Raw genomic sequence first — 20,106 nt, forward strand, 5'->3', positions numbered from 1 at the left:
ATACAGTGACTGATCATGACTAGATCACAAGGTAGACATTTCCACACAAGAAGAATTCCACAGCATACATGCTTGTCTTTCTGTCAGCTGATAACATGTATAACCCTGTGTGCAATTGCCAATTTATCAGTAAAAATGAAATTACACAACTATGAGAGCATTTCGCTAAATTGATCAACTTTTTTTATTAGCAAATTACTGTTTTATAGCTGAGCGATAGTACAACTATCACAATCATGATTTGACAGTAACTACTACATCACGATATTACTAGCAGTCATCCAATTACTGTTAGTATTTGGATATCCAATTATGTATCGATAGTATCACATATACAATCCAATACAAACTACATATTTGCTTTTCTAACATTCCATTGGCAAAAATTGCCATTGTGTTCTCTCTGTATTACAGTTATCTTTGTTTTTCATGCTGTACTGGTCTTTTACAATTCTTCTACGTCAACACTATCACGTTTGCTTCTGTTATCCATGTGTTTTTGAATATTCATAACCTCCTGATTAGTTTGGCCAATATTTGTTGTTATGGTAATACTACTGTACATTTGAAACCTCATTTAAAATGTTATCAATGGAAAAACGCCTCCATATAAGGACAAAGACTTTGGATGGGAAACTGTACTTTAAAGATCATTGCTCTCTTACTGTATCAAAGAGTTTTTCAATAAACAGTTACATGGCTTCACAGCACTATTAAATATTTGACAGGTGGTTCATGTTAGCAAGGTAAGATATACTACATGGATTATGCTTATTGTCAGGATGTAATGGAAGCAAAATGCCACCCTCCACCATCATAGACTATCTGCTGCTATGATTTAAGGGCCACAATGGGTTGGGACCAAACCATATAAGGGGATGTTTACAACAGGACAAAGGTTTGGGGATTATCCACACAAAAAGGTTTCAACATATTCACACTTCATTATTGCAGGGATTAAACATCATGTCTGTTTACAATAGCATTAGAATAATTCTCAGGTGATTTCAAACACACATAAAATTCCCTTTCTTTACACACCAGTCAAAATAACAGCCAGCACCTAGACTAGTGTTATTGCACTATTTCCTTATACACAAGACTGGGTAAATGGATTGTAAAGTACAGCCCTTTATTGTACAAATTTTACCTGAAAACTGTGATCACTTTTGGTGGAGATGTTAAGGGAAAATTATATGACCAGGGGGTAGGATAAGCCCACGTGAACTGAAAATGGAATTACATAAGGTCCTTAGCACTACTAAAGAAATGGATTATCTCTCTTTAGGAATATATTATATGTCCACTGTAGTTGATTTCTTCATAACACTTTTGTTTTTCTTCACGAAAATCACACCAAAGTAAAGTACAAACACAGCAGATATCAATTATTTATTAAACCTTATCTAACCTACCAGTATACCGATTGATATCAACATGCATAAACTCAGCTCTGATCTGATTATTGGTGGAACATTACTCCTCGGTATGGTGATGTACGACTATCATCATTTAGTCCAAACATAGCTAAGGTGTTTTTCATGACTTCATTAAAAAGACCACCTCATTATAGTGATCATGTCAAGTAGGTCCCAAACATAGCTAAGGTGTACTTCATGACCTCATTAATAAGACCACCTCATTATAGTGACCATGTCAAGTAGGTCCCAAACATAGCTAAGGTGTACTTCTTGACCTCATTAATAAGACCACCTCATTATAGTGACCATGTCAAGTAGGTCCCAAACATAGCTAAGGTGTACTTCATGACCTCATCATACACTACCTCATCATACACTACCTCATCATACAGCACAGTAGTACTGTATAGTAGGGATGATGAAGGTTCGGGATAAAAAATCACCCAAAAAGCTTTCCTTCACAGCAGTATTGGTTAGGTACATGTAATCAAACCCAAACATATCTTCACAATGCCTAACACTTCCAACAAGCCTCCATAAAAAATTCTAACTAAAGTTTTTACTGCCGGACTGACCAACTGATTCTTTCAGTTGACAACTCAGCTACAGGTAATGTTACAGGTTTTACTGTTTACCAACAGGCCTGAGAAATGCCTACCACAGCAGCAACAATGGATGCATCATGCTCCATTTCTTCCTCCACTACTAAATAGGTGCTGATTTTTTGGATGGCTTCTTTGTGCTGCCTATCACAGTTAAAATGGCCAATATTTCTATAACAAATGGACTGATTGTAGAGGTGTTTCTCATTGTTTGTTGCGCTGTGTAACTAGGCAGAACATAGCTGAAAACAAGTGTAATGACCACTTAGTTTTCAGTAATTAGTACTTAATAGTTGAGGCTTTTATCAGATGCAAAATTTGTTTAATGACATGTTACTATTCGTTAGTTTGTATGTGCACGTTCACCAGTCATTAAATATGGTAAGTACAACAAATATGAGCAGGGGGTCATAGTAATGAAACATTTAATCTCCCCATGGCAATATAGTATGACTGACCTTCAAGTGAATTAAATTTCTACAAAATAGCTGCAGGTGTAGGCGGCTTTCCTTGTTTCAATACTTAAGACCCCCTACGTAAAATTCCCTGTTATTAATAAGACCACCTCATCATTGAGGCCATATAATAGGTGTTAATAAGGTTTCACTGTAGTCTTATTAGTGAGACAAATGAATCAAATCATATTTCAAGCCATAATTCTTCCATTATCCTTCATACAAGTGTACAGACAGCTGGACGGCACTAAGAAGTTACTGACCAGTTAACAAACCACCAGTAGCCACTTAGTACATACACTGAATGAGGTAGTTAGCTAATGGGGTGGTGATGCTTCAAGCCAGAAGAATGAAAGGTACTATGATCTGTGATTACTCATTAAATGGTGTACCTAACAGCCATCATCCTTGAATGATAGCTGCACCAGCTTTAATGTCAGCTGAACACCAAACCACACACACGCACGCATGCACGCACGTACACACACACATAGGTGTAGGAAGTAGGGGACCCATGCCCCTCCCCCAATAATTGGTCAGTCTATCAAGCCCTCAACTGCCTTCCTACCACTAAAGTTTCAGATTACTCTACAATTCACCTTTATATCTAATCAACAATCTATGAAACTATTTGCTTGCACACCTGACTCCTCAGCAACACTTCAGAACAAGAACAACAACCATTTTAAGCACCTCTAGAATTAATTTTGTATCGTTTAATAGGAATGTCAGAATGCTATAGATGTATGGTGTGACCGATAAGCTACAGAAGTGAGTGTATATACACTTCTGTTGATTTAAGCATGTTTTATTGTCAAACTTTCTCAGAGTTAGAGTTTTTAAAAATTTCCTGGAGAGATGGACCCCAACCATGAGGCCATGAGGAGCTTGCTACACCTATGACACACACACACACGCACAGCAAAGCCTTCAGCTACCGCTAAGTGGTCATGCTGCCCAGTGGCCAGCACTGGGGCACCTGTGCGCTACTCAGGTGCTATGAGTCAGCGCAGGCATGCCCTCCTGGGGCAGGACTAGTAATCCGTAGGAGGCTGTATCATGTCTTATAGTTGAAGGTGTGGGCACCCAAAGTCCCAGCTGCACCTTCACCCATGGTGTAAGACATGGACAGTTCTGCATTTGCTTCCCCAGTTTACACCAGGTACCCATTGATGTTACAGCTGGGTGGGCTGCTTTCCCAGTTGACGCCAGGCCACCAGGTCCCCATTTTAACAGCTGGGTAGACTGGAGCAATGTGAGTAAAGTTTCTTGCTCAAGGAAACAACAACACCAAAGTGGCCCAGCTAACCACTTGGCTAAGCTGCCCCCCACGCAAGCATGCACACACACACACACACACAGTAATTATTCTAGAGTTGACATACAGAGGGGGCAGGCACAATAAATGTTACAGCATGTGTTTAGTATCAAGTGGAATTTAATGGTGTTTTGGATACAGCAGATAAACACACCAACACACTACAAATACAGATAAAGACGGATAAACACACCTCAGTAGATCTTGGATAATAGCTAAACTGTTGTATCCAGACATGACGACCAGTTGGATTCCTGATCACATTAGTAACAGTTGGTAAAGCTTCATCTGTAGAACAACAAGACAAGAAATCAGTTAGCATTCCTGAGAAATGGAACAAAGTCCAACAACTTCACAGAAACACAATTTCCTTGTTATCCATCACTGTCAGGATAATAAGTTGTTAGGGAAATGATGTGTTTTCTAGTTAGAAATCATGCAGCATTTTCAGTATTTTCACAAGAGTACAAAAGAGTACGCTAGGGGGGAGAGGGTAAATTTCCCTGTACACCCTTTAAAATGTTGATCTTGTAGCACATAAAGAAATGCCAGTGATTTATATAGCTACTGGTATTCAGTTGGATGTTAATGGTGGTAGAATTGCTGAGTTGCAGCTGAAGCCATATGCTGCTTTGAGGAATAGCTACGTACGTATGTAGCCAAGTAGTGTACACATAATCAGTGTTGTTACTGTTATCATTTCTGCATTCACTATCTTCTTCAACCATTAGAATAATAGTATTCACAGAACGTTGATTATCCGGAGCCTTATACTATTGTACAGTATATCAACATTTGTTAACAGTACGATTTTGAATAGGAGGGAGAGGAGGGGAACAGTAAAATGAGTACTCTTTGTAGGTTTGTGAAAATGCTGAAAATTATGGATGATCGCTAAGTGAAAATGTGTATTAATAATCTTTAAAACAAGGAGAGGGTCACCTTCATTTTCATACAGTATTGTTTGTTTAAGAAAATAGAACATAAACCCTGTTACATGTAAAAAAGAGAATATTAATCACACATCAGGATCTGGAGGTATTTTAATATCTAACACATTTTAATTGCTAATAGGAGGTATAAGGTCTTAAATTTCAAGTGGGGGAGGCAACTTGCAAAAAAAAACAACATACTGTACACACGTACCACCACTGACAAATGGTTCCTCTAATAGTCCAATAATCACGCTACTGTCAAACACAAAGTACCTGAACATCACATCTTCCTGTGGACAACATGTTTGTTACCAATAGCAACCACACAATATGATAATAACAAACAACACAGTCATCAGAACATGATGTACACATAAAGTACATTTCACAAAAGTGTGTAATGTGTGCCAGTATGTACCATATTCACTTGGTTAAACACTGCACCTTCAATAGTAGTAACAACTGATTTTGAGAATAAGGGCTTCACCATGGTTGTTGGGCATCGAGTGCTGGTCAAATTTGAATAGTTGCCACATCAATTTTTTGAACTAAGGTAATAAACACTGCGGCGTTTAACCAAGTAAATGTGGTATAGCCGGAGGCTGAAAGTGACTTTGGTGAGTGAACAGTGTTTTGCCAAACTAAATTGTTTGTCCAACACAAATCTGTATTAGCTACTAAAAAATTCACTAAACTTTTCCTTGCCAAAATTCAACGGCAGTTAATTTGCCAAAGTTTCTTCCTGCTAAAACATCCAGCTATACAGTAAGTGTATGAAACTTCCTGTCTGTAGTATACCAAACCTTAGGGTCACTAAACACCAGTAAATCTGTCTTCATTTAAACTCAGTTGTGTCTTACATTAGACAGTGTGAATGCCCACAAGTATGCACAGAGGAATTACACACAACAACAAGGGGGTGTCATGTCAGCTCACGCTGTAGGTAGATCTGCGACCGCGGTCAAAGTCTTGACCAGGGAAAATTCCACCTTGACCCTTGACTTGCAGCGTTTATTGTCTTTGACCTGTGACTTGAGCGTTTCTTGTCGAAATTTTGACCTCCACTTATTTCTCTATTTTCCTATATGCACCTGCGCTTGTAACCTAGTATAATATTTTCTTAGTGCGTGCTACCAGGAGCTGGGAGAGAAAAATCATTATAGTTACGGCAAAATGCCTGTTGGAGCTTTAAAACATCTTCTTGGAGATCCTTACTTCTTGTGAGTTACGTATAATTCCGTAAACTTGATAATAGCTATGTATAGTTTTCGATTGCGGGTTTCAAACCTGCTGTATCGTCTTGACCCTTGACCCACTGTAAGAGCTATTTTGTGGCCTTGACCGTTGACTTAGAGTTTGACTGCGGTCGCAGATCAACCTACAGCAAGAGCCTGAGTAACACCCCATTGCAACAAGGAAAAATATTTCAAAAGAAATTATCTACAGAGAAAATCCCATGAATTCCACTTGTTCTGATTGTCATGATACTACAAAACTTTTAAACTACGTACTTTCTTTATCGGGAAGAAACTTTTCATTAAATGGAACCTGATGATATGGACCAACCAATAATGTTATAAGACGTCCCTGTAGTTAAGCTCTAAACTATACTGTACACTGCAATACAGTTGAACCTCTCTTAACAAACTCCCCGAATTAAGGACATGATAGAGAAAATCTCCATAATAAGGACAAAAATTTTGGTCCCAACTGGTCTGGTTAATACATTATTTACCTCTGAAAGAGGAAAACCTCTATATTACAGCAAAAAGTGGCCAAAAATTCTGGGTCCCAAAATGTCCACAATATAGAGGTTCCACTGTAAATTTCCTTTAATACACCCATACAAAATTTTTCAACAAGTGAGACTTGCTAATCAGGTCACTGAGTCTGGCACTAGTAAATGTGTCATTTGTGTGTACATACTGACCTGCCCCTAGTGTAGCCACCTAAATGTCAGTGTGTAAAAATGAGGTCACTACTTAAAGTCCCCAAGTGTAACTAATAAGAGGCAACCTGTTCTAGAACAATTGAATTTCAGTTGTGAAGTTGACCCACAAATTATCACTGAATATTACACAAGTCACTAACGGATTTCCTGTCACTTGGCAACTGAGCAATAATAGACTCTTCTGTGAGTAAGGAAGAAGATGCCTCAGGACCACATGGTAGAGGAAATGATCCCTAAGGAAAAAAAAGATTTGTTTATTGTAGTCATCATTTTGTTGAGTGTAATGGTTAGTAGTAGGCTCCAAGTCTCAGACCTCTATCTCGCCTCCTGTTTTTACATAGCGATGTCAGTGGTTGGTGAGATATGGTCTGGTGATGTTGTGCTTTCCAACAATATTTGGTGATTGATATTTGCTATTTGTTGGCATGGCAGAACATAAAACTTACTGCAAAACTTCAATGACACTGATATTGTTGCTATAGCATTTCCTATGGTAACTGTTTAACTATGAACACATCTTCCTTTACAGAACTTCCTATCTCGCCAACCAATGTAAAAAAAAATTAAAAAACATGAGGTGAGATAGCAGTCTGGCCACGTGAAACTAGTTGGCTCCAAAGTGACACGGAATAATTGTGTACAGCATAAGAAATTGCGAGATGGAACTGAATACAAAACTGGCTGTATAATTAGAGAGTTTTTTAAAATTAAAAGTGTTTATTGGACAATTATTCCTCTAGGGACCTGCAAGGAGGCTAACAATAAGCCTGTGAAGAAGGGAGTCAGAAACCTGTAACTGAAAACTATGCGCTGAATGCAGAGAAAAATCCCAGGCTAGGTGGTGACTTAGTCCAGACAGCTTGCAGTCTAGGCAAGTGACCAAGGAGCCTTACAACCTGGGATCTGGGATTTCCTCTACATTCAGCCAGTACTTAAACATCTTGACTTCTCAGTTAAGGGTCAATTTATTAAACTATCCCTCTAGGGACCTGTAAGGAGGCTAAATTCTCTGTTTCCCATCCACCGCCTGCATCTGGTTTCTGTCAACTCTAAAATTTAATATTCCGCTATTCCATATTCTTCCATTATTTTCCAGTTATTCTTGCATTCTGTACAGGCTCAGTAAAAGCTATATTGTAACAGTGTCAGCAGTGCTATCAAGCTGACACAAATTCACATCTGTGTTATTTTTGCAACTTACAAGGGAAGGTACAAGCTAAAGCATGCTTTTTATGGCTGTGCCAGACAAATAATGGCTTGAAAAGCTGCCAATCTCATAATGGACCGCCTGCCTGCATGCAAATATGCCCAAGTCCAGGATGGGGAACAGAGAATTTATTTGGAGTGGTCTAAGCCTGTGAAGCAGGGAGTCAGAAACCTGTAACTGAAAACTATGCTATTGGAATTTTATGCTGTGGTACCTAGTAATGCAAAAGGTTAACTCACATTGTGGAAAAAACAACACCAAAATAAACACGTAACGTTGGTTTAAGCAAAAACGTGTGTACAATAAGTCGGATGTACGAAAAAAGTATGCACCAAAAAGGTGCCGTTAGCGAAAAAAAAAACATGGCGGACAAGATATATTTTTGCATCGAGTTCTACAGCTTAACAGGTGAGTACAGCTTGATAAACACTTTGCAGGCGAAAAAGACAAAAGAGGACCTGGTTCGACTCTATTGGGCGGGCCACTGATGGCAACCTATTCACTAGCGCGATCCCGCTACTGCTAGGCACGGAGTGCTTTTGCCTGCTCCATCTCTGGCCTTGGCCGGTTCGCCTCTCATTATACAACCTGGACAGCCGAGAATCATCAGGGCTGCCCATGTTGATGTCTAGCTTAGCGCGGACGCCAGATCGACATAGAGCTGTCACCGGTGGGAACCCCGACCTCAAGCCATTCCAGGCCCTGGCTCCGCAAGCTGCGGTTACAGTTGGCCACCAACCCAACCAGCCGCTAAATATACAACTTTTTGTGGCTTATATACCACGCGCGCCTACTACTACTACCCGGTCTTATTTTCGCGCCTACCACATTTTCCATAATATTTGATAAGACATATTCAGCTATTTCCATCACTCTGCCTGACACAGGCTGTCTTTTCTTATCCTCTGTAATGAGAACATTGAAACAGCTTATAACCGAACCATAGACTAACCTTTGTACAACACATCACCTCCCTCCTAGTGGAATGATAGAAATACAGTCGAGTTGTAATGTAACTCACAACTTACCTTAGCAGATACAGACCCTGATATTCCTAACTCTAGTACACCCATTATGGCAGATAGACACTCCTAGAATAATACAGTGAAGAAATTTATTTACTTGCCACATGGTGTGACTATCATACCTTGCTGGATAACAGAGAAGGGCGCTCCTTAACCCAAACCAGAATTGTGTTAAACGCTGCCACTATCATGGTATGGAGGTCCTTGGAATGATGTAGTTGTTCTTTGGTAGCTTGCATCTTAATGTAGTCACATAACCACCGCACTGCTTGCTTGCGATCTTTGGAGTCTAACAACACATAATTAATATGCAACAATGTTGGTATAGTGTTATGATAACTACATGTATGTACGATGAACAACACTCAGGCCAGGTTAATCAAGACACACAGTAGTGTGTTGTGCGGCCCACGAAGCTGGCACGTCATACTATGAGAATAGTGACGGGAAGAAAGAAAATACAATTTTCACACATTTGTAGCTCCATGCTGTCTTAATTTATTTATTTATTTATTTATTATTACTTTATGGCAAGTATGCCAAGGGTCTGCAAGCAACTGGTGCTTGCAGCCTAAAAACACAAGTTATACATACATTATAATTACTTTAACTAATTATAACTTAGCTATAGTGTTTGAAAGTTTGATGGTGGCGAGAGATTGTGACATTTGCTGCACGGACATAGATAATGGTAGGTACAGTGATTGAAACAAGACAATTTTTGCTGTGGACACACTCTCCACCATCAGTACTCCACATATTAAATTTGAGCAAAATCTCTTCAAGCATTTCTGAGATATGAGACTTCAAACATTGGGTTAATTTTTTGGTTTTCTCTCTACTTTTTCTTCCATCTTTTCACACACTTACAAAAGCTGCTATAAAACACAAATGCATAATCCGATTGGGACACAGAAGAGGCAAATAAAAGTTTGTCTCGAATACGATAAACATTCAAGAGTTATTAGTAATTATGCATGAAAAATAACAGTATGTTGTCATGCCTACAGGGTAAACTGCTTATCTGAAAATTGGTAGGTTAACTATTGAACCTCAAACTTGTTGTGGTTTGTAATAAACAGTTGAGGAGTTTGTACAAACATGCCACTTGTGTCCTTCTGTTGAAACTTCATATCAACAAGGTTCAAAACTTCACTAAACTAATAACTCCATTACTAATCCCACTTTTCACTCATACATGTATTAGGGCTGAGCGATACTGCCATTTTAGTATCACGATCGATACTAAAGCCACTATTCACGATACTGAATAGTTCACGATACTTACAAATATGTCAATCATAGCTGGTGCTACATAGTGTATTCCTCAGTATTCCTGCAGGAAGTCTTTAAAAGTAACATCAAACTAGCCACTGTCAACCTTGTTTACAGTAACAGTTAATGTACCACTCTGCGTGGGCAGTTCAAAGGCACCGCCAGTGCCATAATTTGTATATTGCACTGCTACAGACCGCAGCGAGTGCATTATAACTTATAACGCACTGGTTGCGGTTTTGTAGACCACAACGAGTGCATTATAAGTTATAATGCACCGACCACAGTGCAATATACAGATATTGCACTGGCTGCGGTTTTGTGCAGCATAGCACAAGTGCTGGTGGCGAAGACCACTACGACACCTCACCTGATAGGTGGAAGGACACTTCACAGATCACTCGGATTCTTTTATAGCCTGACATGTAAAGGTCGATTGTGGGCCATAACATCACCAATACGTATAATGTTTACAAGCAGCCAATGGCGATCGAAAAAGCCAACACGGGTGGCCACAACTCTAGTCTAAATACATATAAACGTACTTATACACCTTACTAGTCTGGTGCCATCTTAGCCCAGATTAAACTGTAGTCCACTTCGACAATGACTCAATATATTCTAAATAATACTAACCTTTACGTACGATTGTGGTAACCAGTTTTGTCATGCTACCAGATTCGAGTTTAGCCAGTGTGAATAGTAAGAATTAGACTAGTATCGTTTAGTAGTTGGGTTGTTTACTTAAAACGTCTATTTAGCTACTTTTTTTTGCTCGAGGGAATCACTATGGCGATTAGTCTGGCACTTAGTCTATATGGCGATTGAGTGATCACGCTGGCATGTTGAGCACTACATAATGAGAGTCGAACAGTGAATGCAGGTTAGTGATATAACCCATAGCGTACTAGCTTTCAATATCTCAGGTGGCTGCAGTACTGCAGGGGGGACGTAATCGCAACGTCCGGCTTGGTTACCCACAATCGATGTTAGAAACCTGGCCTTTATAAGTGTTACAGCTGTCTTGTGAGACTCTCCCCACCTATTAGGTGAGTGGTACATTATACAATGTGGGTTTAGACAGTTATATAAACGCGCGTTTATACAGTTATGTAAACGCACTTGCCTTCGGGCCTAACAGCCCTCAGGCTTGTGCGTTTATATCAGGCAGAGCACTCGTGGCCGTTGTATAACTATATATTGTAACACAAGCTTTGAAGTTATGTTATGGTGTTCACACCTCTCTGCAGGGGTAACCAGGTTATGACTTACAAGGATTCTTGAGCCTAGTACAGCATAACAAATGGATTTTTAATGACGGTAATGTACAGGCATGGTATCATGATAGTTAATAACAAAATATTGTGATATCGATACTTTCAAAATATCGCGATATATCGCTAAAACGGTAGTATCGCTTAGCCCTAACATGTATGTGTTATGGGTAAGAAGTTCCACATATCTTGTCTCACCAGTATTTTCAATTTGAAGCTTGGCCAGGCTACCAGCCAGCTCTAGTGCAGATAGTGTAACTCTGAGGTCTGTCTGCCACTTCTGAAGACACTGCGACACAATGTGATTGGCCACTTTGAACAGTGTCGGTGGTGACAAATCTGTAAGAGAGACATTTCAATAAGATCATCATCAAACAAGTCTATAAAAAGAAGGCTGTACAGCAGGGAGCACTTTAAACTGTCACGCGCAAATAAAATACCAGACAAGGTGGTAAGCAGATACATGTGATATAACTATTATCTATGGTAGATGCTATAAACTCCAAACACAACAGTCAGGAGTCTTATATGTACTGGGCAACACTGATAATGTTGAACTATATGCTAGCAAACCTTTAAGCATTATCAGTTATACACTGTTGTTTGCAAATGACATGTAAACAGTTCAATAAAACAATTACACTAACCAAGTGAATCCTTGCCAGAATAGAGCAGCAGATTCTCTTGAGACTTGAACGTTGAAGGGAAGTAGTTGTCACTTGTAATATTCATCATCTTGCTGAGGTTATGAAAACTCTCCGAGGCATTGCCACTCTGTTGGTTTATCATTGACACTTCTGCATCTGCTGTGTCCTTGGTGGTTGCTTCGGTTTTCACACATGTGTTGTCGTAAGTGACACGATCTTGTATCACGATCAATACCCCACAGAGTAATAGCTGCATGTTAGTAGCGTCCGTCTCATGTTCAAATGATCTTAACAGCAGTGAGAGAATACAACGCTCCAAACTGAGAAATACGGTCTGCTTCTTTGTTGCTCCATCATCCTTGTCTTCTTCCTCCGTATTCATTGAGGGTGGAACAACAGAGGCAACGTCTGTGTTGGAAACAAGAACAGAAGCCAAAAAACAAACATTTATGTACAGCAAGTCTTGCCAATCAAGCCCCCAATCAGCTAAAATTTCCTGACCTTATTAAACAGGTGGCTAAATTAGGTTGGTCACTTTGTACACAAATAACACTTATGGGGTTTGTCAAGTTGGCTGGTGTAAACAAGTGAATTTATTACACAATGACTTTAGCAGGTATTATTGCACAGTGGATACACATAATCAACAAATTGGAGCCGGGTTGCTGCCCACTTTTGAAAGCAGATAATTTTACTCTAAACCCTCAGTGTTGCAAGAGCAAACCAACGATTTTGGAAAACAGCTCTGCTAACTACTGATATGTACAATTAGCTACCTTCAATTGTGGCATTCAAGAAGTGAAGTGGTAGAGGCAACATAGATAGTAGCATGTTGATGGATGCTCTCCTCAGTGTAGTCCGGTCCACTTTACACCTACACAAACACAACCAGTAGTAATGAGCTCCAGGAAGGGAAGGGGGAGGGAGTGGAGGAGAAATATGGTCTTCAATATCAAGAGAACATTGACTAGAACAACTATAGTTAAATGCTAACTAGTATAGCGGCACAACCAAAAAATTGTGCACTTTTTCATAAAGCCATGAAACTTTCCACATAAATAGTACTCCTCATGACATGTATTTTCAGATATAGTGCCATCGCTGATTTGACCTTTGGTGACCTTTATTGCCATTTTTGTACAGAAAATCATTTTTGTCTTTAACTCCCTGAGGCAGTAATTAACTTGTAAAAATATGGTATCAAACAAAAGATCTTGTTGATAGAAACAACTTGGTTTTTATTTGAAGTCAATAGGTGATTTCATTCTTAAGTTATGAGTATTTTATTAGTTGCAAAATTTGATAAATTTATGCATAATTATCTGCCCACAGGTAATTCACACCTGGAGGGCAGGTAAATTTATCAAATTTTGCAACTAGTAAAAATGATCATAACTTTGTAATGAAATCACCTATTGACTTTAAATAAAAACCAAGTTGTTTCTATCAACAAGATCTTTTGTTTGGTAACTTGGTACCATGTTTTTACAAGTTAATTACTGCCTCAGGGAGTTAAAGACAAAAATGATTACTTTTCTGTGCAAAAATGGCCGTAAAAGTCACCAACGGTCAACTCAGCGATGGCACTATATCTAAAATTACATGTCACGAGGAGTACTATTTATGTGGAAAGTTTCATGGTTTTATGAAAAAGTGCACAATATTGCCAATTTTGGGGGCTACGCCGCTATACTAAACCCCTCCCCTGCCTCCTTAATAAAACTAAACAGAATAGAGCATGCACCCATACGTAATTCTACCAGAACACTCACTTGAATTTCACTTCCTTCAGAGGCAGAACCAACTCCAGGGCAGACAGCAAGGCCGGGACTAACAGGTTGATCCCCTGGATGTCGTTACGTAACAGGTTTGATGAGTTTAGGATGATGCTCGTGATCACATGACCTCGGCAGTGCTGTATGGAGAGAGCAGTGGGAGGATGTGGAAGTTGATCACATGTCATAATGAGTCATGTAACATCACCAATACCTTCAGACTAACATGGTAGAATCAGTGAGGGCTTCACTGATCAATTCATGCATGCAGCTGGAGACTACAGTGAAATGTTGGTATGGAATGTTGCAGCATAATAATATATATATTTACTCTAATAGAATGTTGAACTGTCTTTTGCCATAAAATGACGTGCCATTGCAAAAATCTAGGTAGTTACCAAGTGAGGATACTCTGGCAACATAACTACTGAACACTATCAATACCAGAGACAGTACCGGACCATATTAACACACATGCACACACTTTTAAATACATACAGGAGCTGAAATAGATACTACAAATACTCAGAGGATTTTGGTAAATGGTTAGTAAATAAAATTATTACTGGAGAGTTCACGTGATCTTCCGCTGATGCATTTGTCATCAAGAAGTGGCACCATGAAGGATGTGGAGTTTGATGTTATGTATTTTTTTTGCCAGAAACATTAAAGCTGAAAAGCTGTCTGCTTGCATTTTTCACTTGTGTGTTGCTAACTCAACTCATATAACTACTTAGACTCTATTTAGGCTGTTTTGGGTGGGTAATAAATCTCATATACTCCACCTTGTTTTCTAATATACTCCACACCTTCAGGCACAATATAACACATGCTCAAAATCTAGGTTTATCCAATCGCTATGCATTGTTCACGTGTAGTGATTTAAGGAGCGCCATTATTTTGTCACGTGAGGATGCATAGTTGCCATGGCGCTAGTATTATCTCAAGAAAACCAGGTGCTTTCGCTGAGCCTACAGCAGAAACAGCCGTGGATGAGGTAAGTAATCTGAGTGGAATGTGAAATAGAGTCTAAAGCAGTTATACGGGCACAATGTGGAGTCTATGAAATTTATAAACCCTCAGGGCCTTAGTAGTGCCCTCGCTTCGCTCGTGCGCTACAGCCCAGGCCTTCAGGTTTATAAATTTCATAGACTCCACATTGTGCCCATATAACTATTATTTAACTTTGCAGTGAGGAACATGTAACTGAAACATGAAGAATGCACAAAACCCCAGCCAGACCCAGTAGTGACTTGGTAATTTCACTGAGTATTAACCTGTTGTTAAGCAAGTTGATGATAGTTGGCAGAATGTACAGAGATGAACAGACTATACAGACAATAATGTGATGTAGAATAATACATGTATGCTGTGCCAGTAGTGAGCCCATAGCACTTTCAAATAAGTGATGGATCCTTACCTTATATACTGGCCACTGTAAAGTACTAATAACAATAACGTATATCTCAGTGCAGAGTTTAATGCTTAGTGATTTTGGACAGGTACATTGCTAACATAGTTTACCTGTATGTGGTAAACACATTATCAATAGTACAATTGCTTTTGCTTAGTTTAGCTGTTTACCTACATGCTCACATCATTTCAAGATGGCATAAAACTTATGCACTTTGAGATTGACATCACCGTGCATGCTGCATACATGAATGGCACTGATGTTTCAAGTTATATAAGCTTGGTTCCCATTACATTATGTTATTGTAAGAATGTCGAGATGGTCCTGCACGTGGGGCAAGTACTAAAACTAGTATACTACACATCAGTATATTTTTAACATCATTGTTACAACTTGTAAAATGCTGATGGCTTGGTGTACAATATGTCAAGTAGCTAGTATTCGTTAGTACTCAAATGTGACACTAAACCATTAAAAATATGATTGCCTTCAGCAACTTGTTAAAGTTAGGACTTAGCTAGAGCACGAAGTATCTAATTCAACAACAATCTTTGCTTTAAAAATAATAAAAATAGCAATTTTCCAACTTTGGTTTGAATAAAAAACAACAACAACAACAACAACAAGATGAAGAAATGGTGACTTTGTGTGTCCTTAGAACACTTCACGTAATGGTTCTATGCATGTCTACAACACAACACTACACACAATACCATTAAGTACCTGCTCATTAAACTCCAATCCTACAGTTGCAGCATGACAGAATCTGGCAAGATAAATTGGAAGGAAAGGGTTAGCACATGGCTGGGCTGAAAATATCCGACAGAGTGCTCCAAATGCCTTGGCACGACCTGGCTCGTACTCGGCTGCTGCAGCTACGGCATGTGACACCTTTGTGTGAGTGGGTGTGTCCAACATTCGTGGGTCATCCACTGCACCAGTAACCACAGTGAAACTGGAGGTGCGGCTTCTGTCAAGACTCTCCTTCCTGCCACTTTTCTCTGTGAAACAAATACTCTAATAGAACAGTCACCATACTAAGCTATGTATACACTACCATGCACAAGTGTACACACACAATGCACACGCACGCACACACACAAAGCAAAGCCTACGGCAGCCATGCAGAACACCACCCAGTGAACCAACACTGGGATGTCTGTGCACCACTCAGGCACTTGAGCCTTGTACAGGCAATTCTCCTGGGGCAGGGCTAGTAACCCGCAGGAGGACTGTCCAGGTCTCACGGAGAGAGGTAGTGGAACCCAAAGTTCCACAATGACCTCAACACCACTAAACAAGACAAGGACAGTTGGAAATTTGCCTTCCCAGTTAACATCAGGTACCCATTGATGTTACAGCTGGGTGGGCTGCCTCCCTAGATGACACCAGGTCCCCATTTAACAGCTGGGTAGACTGGAGCGAGGTGAGTGAAGTTTCTTGCTTAAGGAAACAACAACAACACCAAAGTGGCGTAATCGGGAATCGAATCTGGGGCCTTTCGATCACCAGGCCGATGCCCTAACCACTTGGCTATGCTGTCTCACACACAGACACACACAGACACACACAGACACACACAGACACAGATAAACAAACCTTTGGCTGGCCAAAAGTTTGGCCAAACAGTTGCCTCAAACAACCAACTGCCAAACAAGTGCAATAAAGTGTTCCCTACAATTAATCATATGAATATAATGAATGAATCAAAAAATTTACACATTATATACACAACTGAAACAACTCTGAAAATATACAGGAGGTGAAAATAAATACTTTAGTTTGACTAACACTCTACATTTAACACTAACCATTGGGTTTAGCGGGTAGCAATGATGGAGACTTTGCAGAAGCTGGAGAACTGGTGGCCATAAAGGCAATGTCAGCGAGTGTCGTGTATGGTTTATCAGCACTAGGAGAAGTGTATGATCCTGTAGAAGACTGAGGCATGGCTACAACACTGTGAACATTCTTGCTCCAAGCTGTCTTCAACTTGTTAGCACTGCTGTCTAGTTTAACTTCCTTCTTCACAGGATGGGGTGGAGTTGGATGGGCAGATGGGGGCAACTCTTCTTCAACCGAAGGACAGTTTACATTAAGGAAAAGGTCTACTAAAGTTGCTACTCCTTTCATTGCCTGGTGAAAGATTTTTGGCAGTAACTTGAGACACTCATGTTTGTTATCTTTGCCCTGTTGTTCCTGCATGGCTACCTCACGGAATTTGGGATTTAAACTAATTACATGAGGGTATGATAATTCCACGAGATTACCAAGTGTGTGTAGCATACGATACCAACACTGCACCAAAGCATCACTCTTCATGTGCGACAAAGATTCAACATAATCTCGTTGCTCTTCATGTTGGTGACCCCTGGGCATGTTAGTTGGCCCGTAAAGCTGAGCGATGACCCGAACTGTTAAGCTGTACATGATTTTATTCCACTCAAAAATGACTTGTGGATGATGACGCCAAGTGACACAAAGTTCCCGTAGTGACTTCCACAGTGATGGTGTTGGGAAATAATGGGCACAAGATCTCAACCATAAATTGAAGATGGTGTGAATTAATTGCTCACATAAACTATCTCCAAGACTTTTATGAATTGTCGGGGGTGCCAATAAGTCATCTGCAATCTTTAACAATAGTATTAGAATCACTTTCCATGTTTCTCTGCTAATCCTGGTCTCCAAGGCAATCTTGTGCACAATGTCCAAAATCTTCTTACAGAAATTGACATGGTCTTCCAGAAACTGTGGCTCTTTGTCTCGCGGCACAAACAAAGCATAAAACTGCTTGAAGATTTTCTGAGCATATTCTTCAGGTGTTTGTAAAATAGGTGGGGGAACATTTTTCTTAGGAAAGAACAGTGGGCTCAGCCAATTCTGGTATATCTCAATACACAGCTGTATCACAGTGCGGTCTTGTAGAGGCAGTGTCAACCCATGTCCTATCACTTGCATTGTCCAGTCCACCTCCTCGTGAGTTTGTAGATCACATGATCCTCCCTCTTTGTTAAGGGATTCCATCAATGGCTTCACTATCGCCATGACAACTTGTCGGCCTACATCTGGGGAGTAAGACTTCAGGGCGCAGCTACTAGGAGTGTTTATACTGGACTGTATGACACAGTCCTGTGAAATCCACTCTGAATACATCACGTGATTGCTTCACACAGGGAGAACACCTTACAAGCACCTGCATGATGTAGGGACAGTATGTTGTGTTCTAATTAGTGTACATTACTTAGTGCGCTTGTAAGTTGCCTTTAATGCAATAACTACTTACGTTATATTGTCGAGTTGTGTATCGTACTTTTCAAAATAATCGTCATGAAATTACACGCGACAGCCATTCATAAATTTGCAAAATGGACGGGCTTCATTCTCATTTCGCGATTCATAAATTTATGAAATTGTAAATAGTTCTAATTAAAAAGTGTGTAATTACGTATTTATAAATCAAAGTCACCTCCATTATCTTTTATCAACAACGAAGAATACGAGGCAATGGCGTTATCTGCTACAAATCAGTCACTAAGATCACGACAGATAGGTGAGATATTGTTAATATAAGCTGTTGTGTTTGACTGTGATGTAGTTCACATATTTTAACCTGTCCAGTCCTGATGAATTAGACGGTATATTTTGCGTGCCCTGGGAGGACACACCCTGCTGGGCTTTGTGTTATGATAATACTGTTAGATAGATTAAACTTTGTTCATCTTGCGAATTTCGATTGTGGGTTATAATTTTCTCTCCACAGCTGCTCTACAACACATGTTCAACCTCAACACCCCAATGAAATCATTATCAGTAGCTGAACCAGTGTGGAAGGTAAGCAGCTGGTAAACTATGTGTACATGTGTGTGTAATTTTAGAATTTATGTAGACCTCCCTTCCACGTCTCTAATTTTAGTGTATTTATGTGTGGCAAAATTGTAATATACTGTATAGTGAGGGATGAAACTTTCACGAAACTGTAAAATCCGATTTTCGTATTTTTTTAATTCACGAAAGTCTAGAAAATGGATTAATAGCTATGTATGTGTATAAACCTCAATCATTTCACAATTATATTTTCACGAAGCTATCATTACTTGCAAAATTCGTGAAAGTTTCATATCCCGAAAATTTCCAGCTATACGGTAATTGTTACATGTCTGTACTGAATTTTTGTTTCCATGTTGTGTAGTATCTATCTACTCAATGGTCATGCATGTATCAAAGTTACTCCAGGTCAGGATTTGCAAAAAGCTGCATGGTAAATTTTCAACTCTCGGAACAACTTTGTTTACTAATTATTACAAATTACCAACATTATGCTTGTTGCAAATGTCTTTACCCCGGAGACAATTTCAGGTGATAACAAGTCCCCACCACCAGGGGTAGGTCAGGTATAGTATTGATACACATGTTAATGTATGCTACATCACTTAACAGCTTACAGTGAAGGGTGTAATAACAAGTTGTGAGGATGTGAACTCAAATTTTCATAATGCTGTAAAGACAGAAAATATTTGGCGATTTAAATTTGACAGTTCCCTTTGCTTGCAGGGGCCCGCACTAATCATGCATGGACCGCATTTGAGATGACGTTATGGCAGTTCGAGCGATAACTTCGAGTATTATAGTTATATCTAAGGCTGAGAGCTTGAGTAACGTAGCTAGAGTAGCCAACTGGAGTAGAGAGAGTCACTTGGTAGGAGAACACCTTGCAGGTGCCTCTGGCCCACATGCCAAAATCTGAAAGGTACAGAGAAATGTCAGGCTACAGCTGTGGGATGATGCTCACTAGCTAGTATATCTT

General features: G+C 39.6%; 2 protein-coding genes across 2 annotated transcripts in view; one reads left to right on the top strand and one right to left on the bottom strand.

Annotated features, from left to right (window-relative positions):
- The window catches only part of LOC136269036 (ral GTPase-activating protein subunit beta-like), a 40,678-nt gene extending 21,974 nt beyond the window's left edge, over window positions 1-18,704 (bottom strand). Inside the window, exons 1-15 of the mRNA XM_066064498.1 lie at window positions 18,586-18,704; window positions 17,111-18,495; window positions 16,899-16,973; window positions 16,023-16,300; window positions 13,883-14,025; window positions 12,887-12,984; window positions 12,111-12,518; window positions 11,662-11,802; window positions 9,037-9,203; window positions 8,918-8,980; window positions 8,842-8,866; window positions 8,715-8,794; window positions 6,823-6,915; window positions 4,943-5,021; window positions 3,990-4,084 (exon numbers count right to left, since the gene is read on the bottom strand). Of these exons, the coding sequence (XP_065920570.1) occupies window positions 3,990-4,084; window positions 4,943-5,021; window positions 6,823-6,915; window positions 8,715-8,794; window positions 8,842-8,866; window positions 8,918-8,980; window positions 9,037-9,203; window positions 11,662-11,802; window positions 12,111-12,518; window positions 12,887-12,984; window positions 13,883-14,025; window positions 16,023-16,300; window positions 16,899-16,973; window positions 17,111-18,455 (3,090 nt within the window). The 5' untranslated portion in view covers window positions 18,456-18,495; window positions 18,586-18,704. The remainder of the gene's footprint in view (window positions 1-3,989; window positions 4,085-4,942; window positions 5,022-6,822; window positions 6,916-8,714; window positions 8,795-8,841; window positions 8,867-8,917; window positions 8,981-9,036; window positions 9,204-11,661; window positions 11,803-12,110; window positions 12,519-12,886; window positions 12,985-13,882; window positions 14,026-16,022; window positions 16,301-16,898; window positions 16,974-17,110; window positions 18,496-18,585) is intronic.
- A 17-nt stretch (window positions 18,705-18,721) lies between these two features.
- Window positions 18,722-20,106, top strand: part of LOC136269043 (sec1 family domain-containing protein 1-like) — a 29,672-nt gene continuing 28,287 nt past the window's right edge. The window contains exons 1-2 of the mRNA XM_066064504.1: window positions 18,722-18,852; window positions 19,063-19,133. Coding sequence (XP_065920576.1) covers window positions 18,807-18,852; window positions 19,063-19,133 — 117 coding nt within the window. The 5' untranslated portion in view covers window positions 18,722-18,806. The remainder of the gene's footprint in view (window positions 18,853-19,062; window positions 19,134-20,106) is intronic.

Source organism: Dysidea avara, chromosome 10, assembly GCF_963678975.1.
Source record: "Dysidea avara chromosome 10, odDysAvar1.4, whole genome shotgun sequence".
Taxonomy (NCBI): domain Eukaryota; kingdom Metazoa; phylum Porifera; class Demospongiae; order Dictyoceratida; family Dysideidae; genus Dysidea; species Dysidea avara.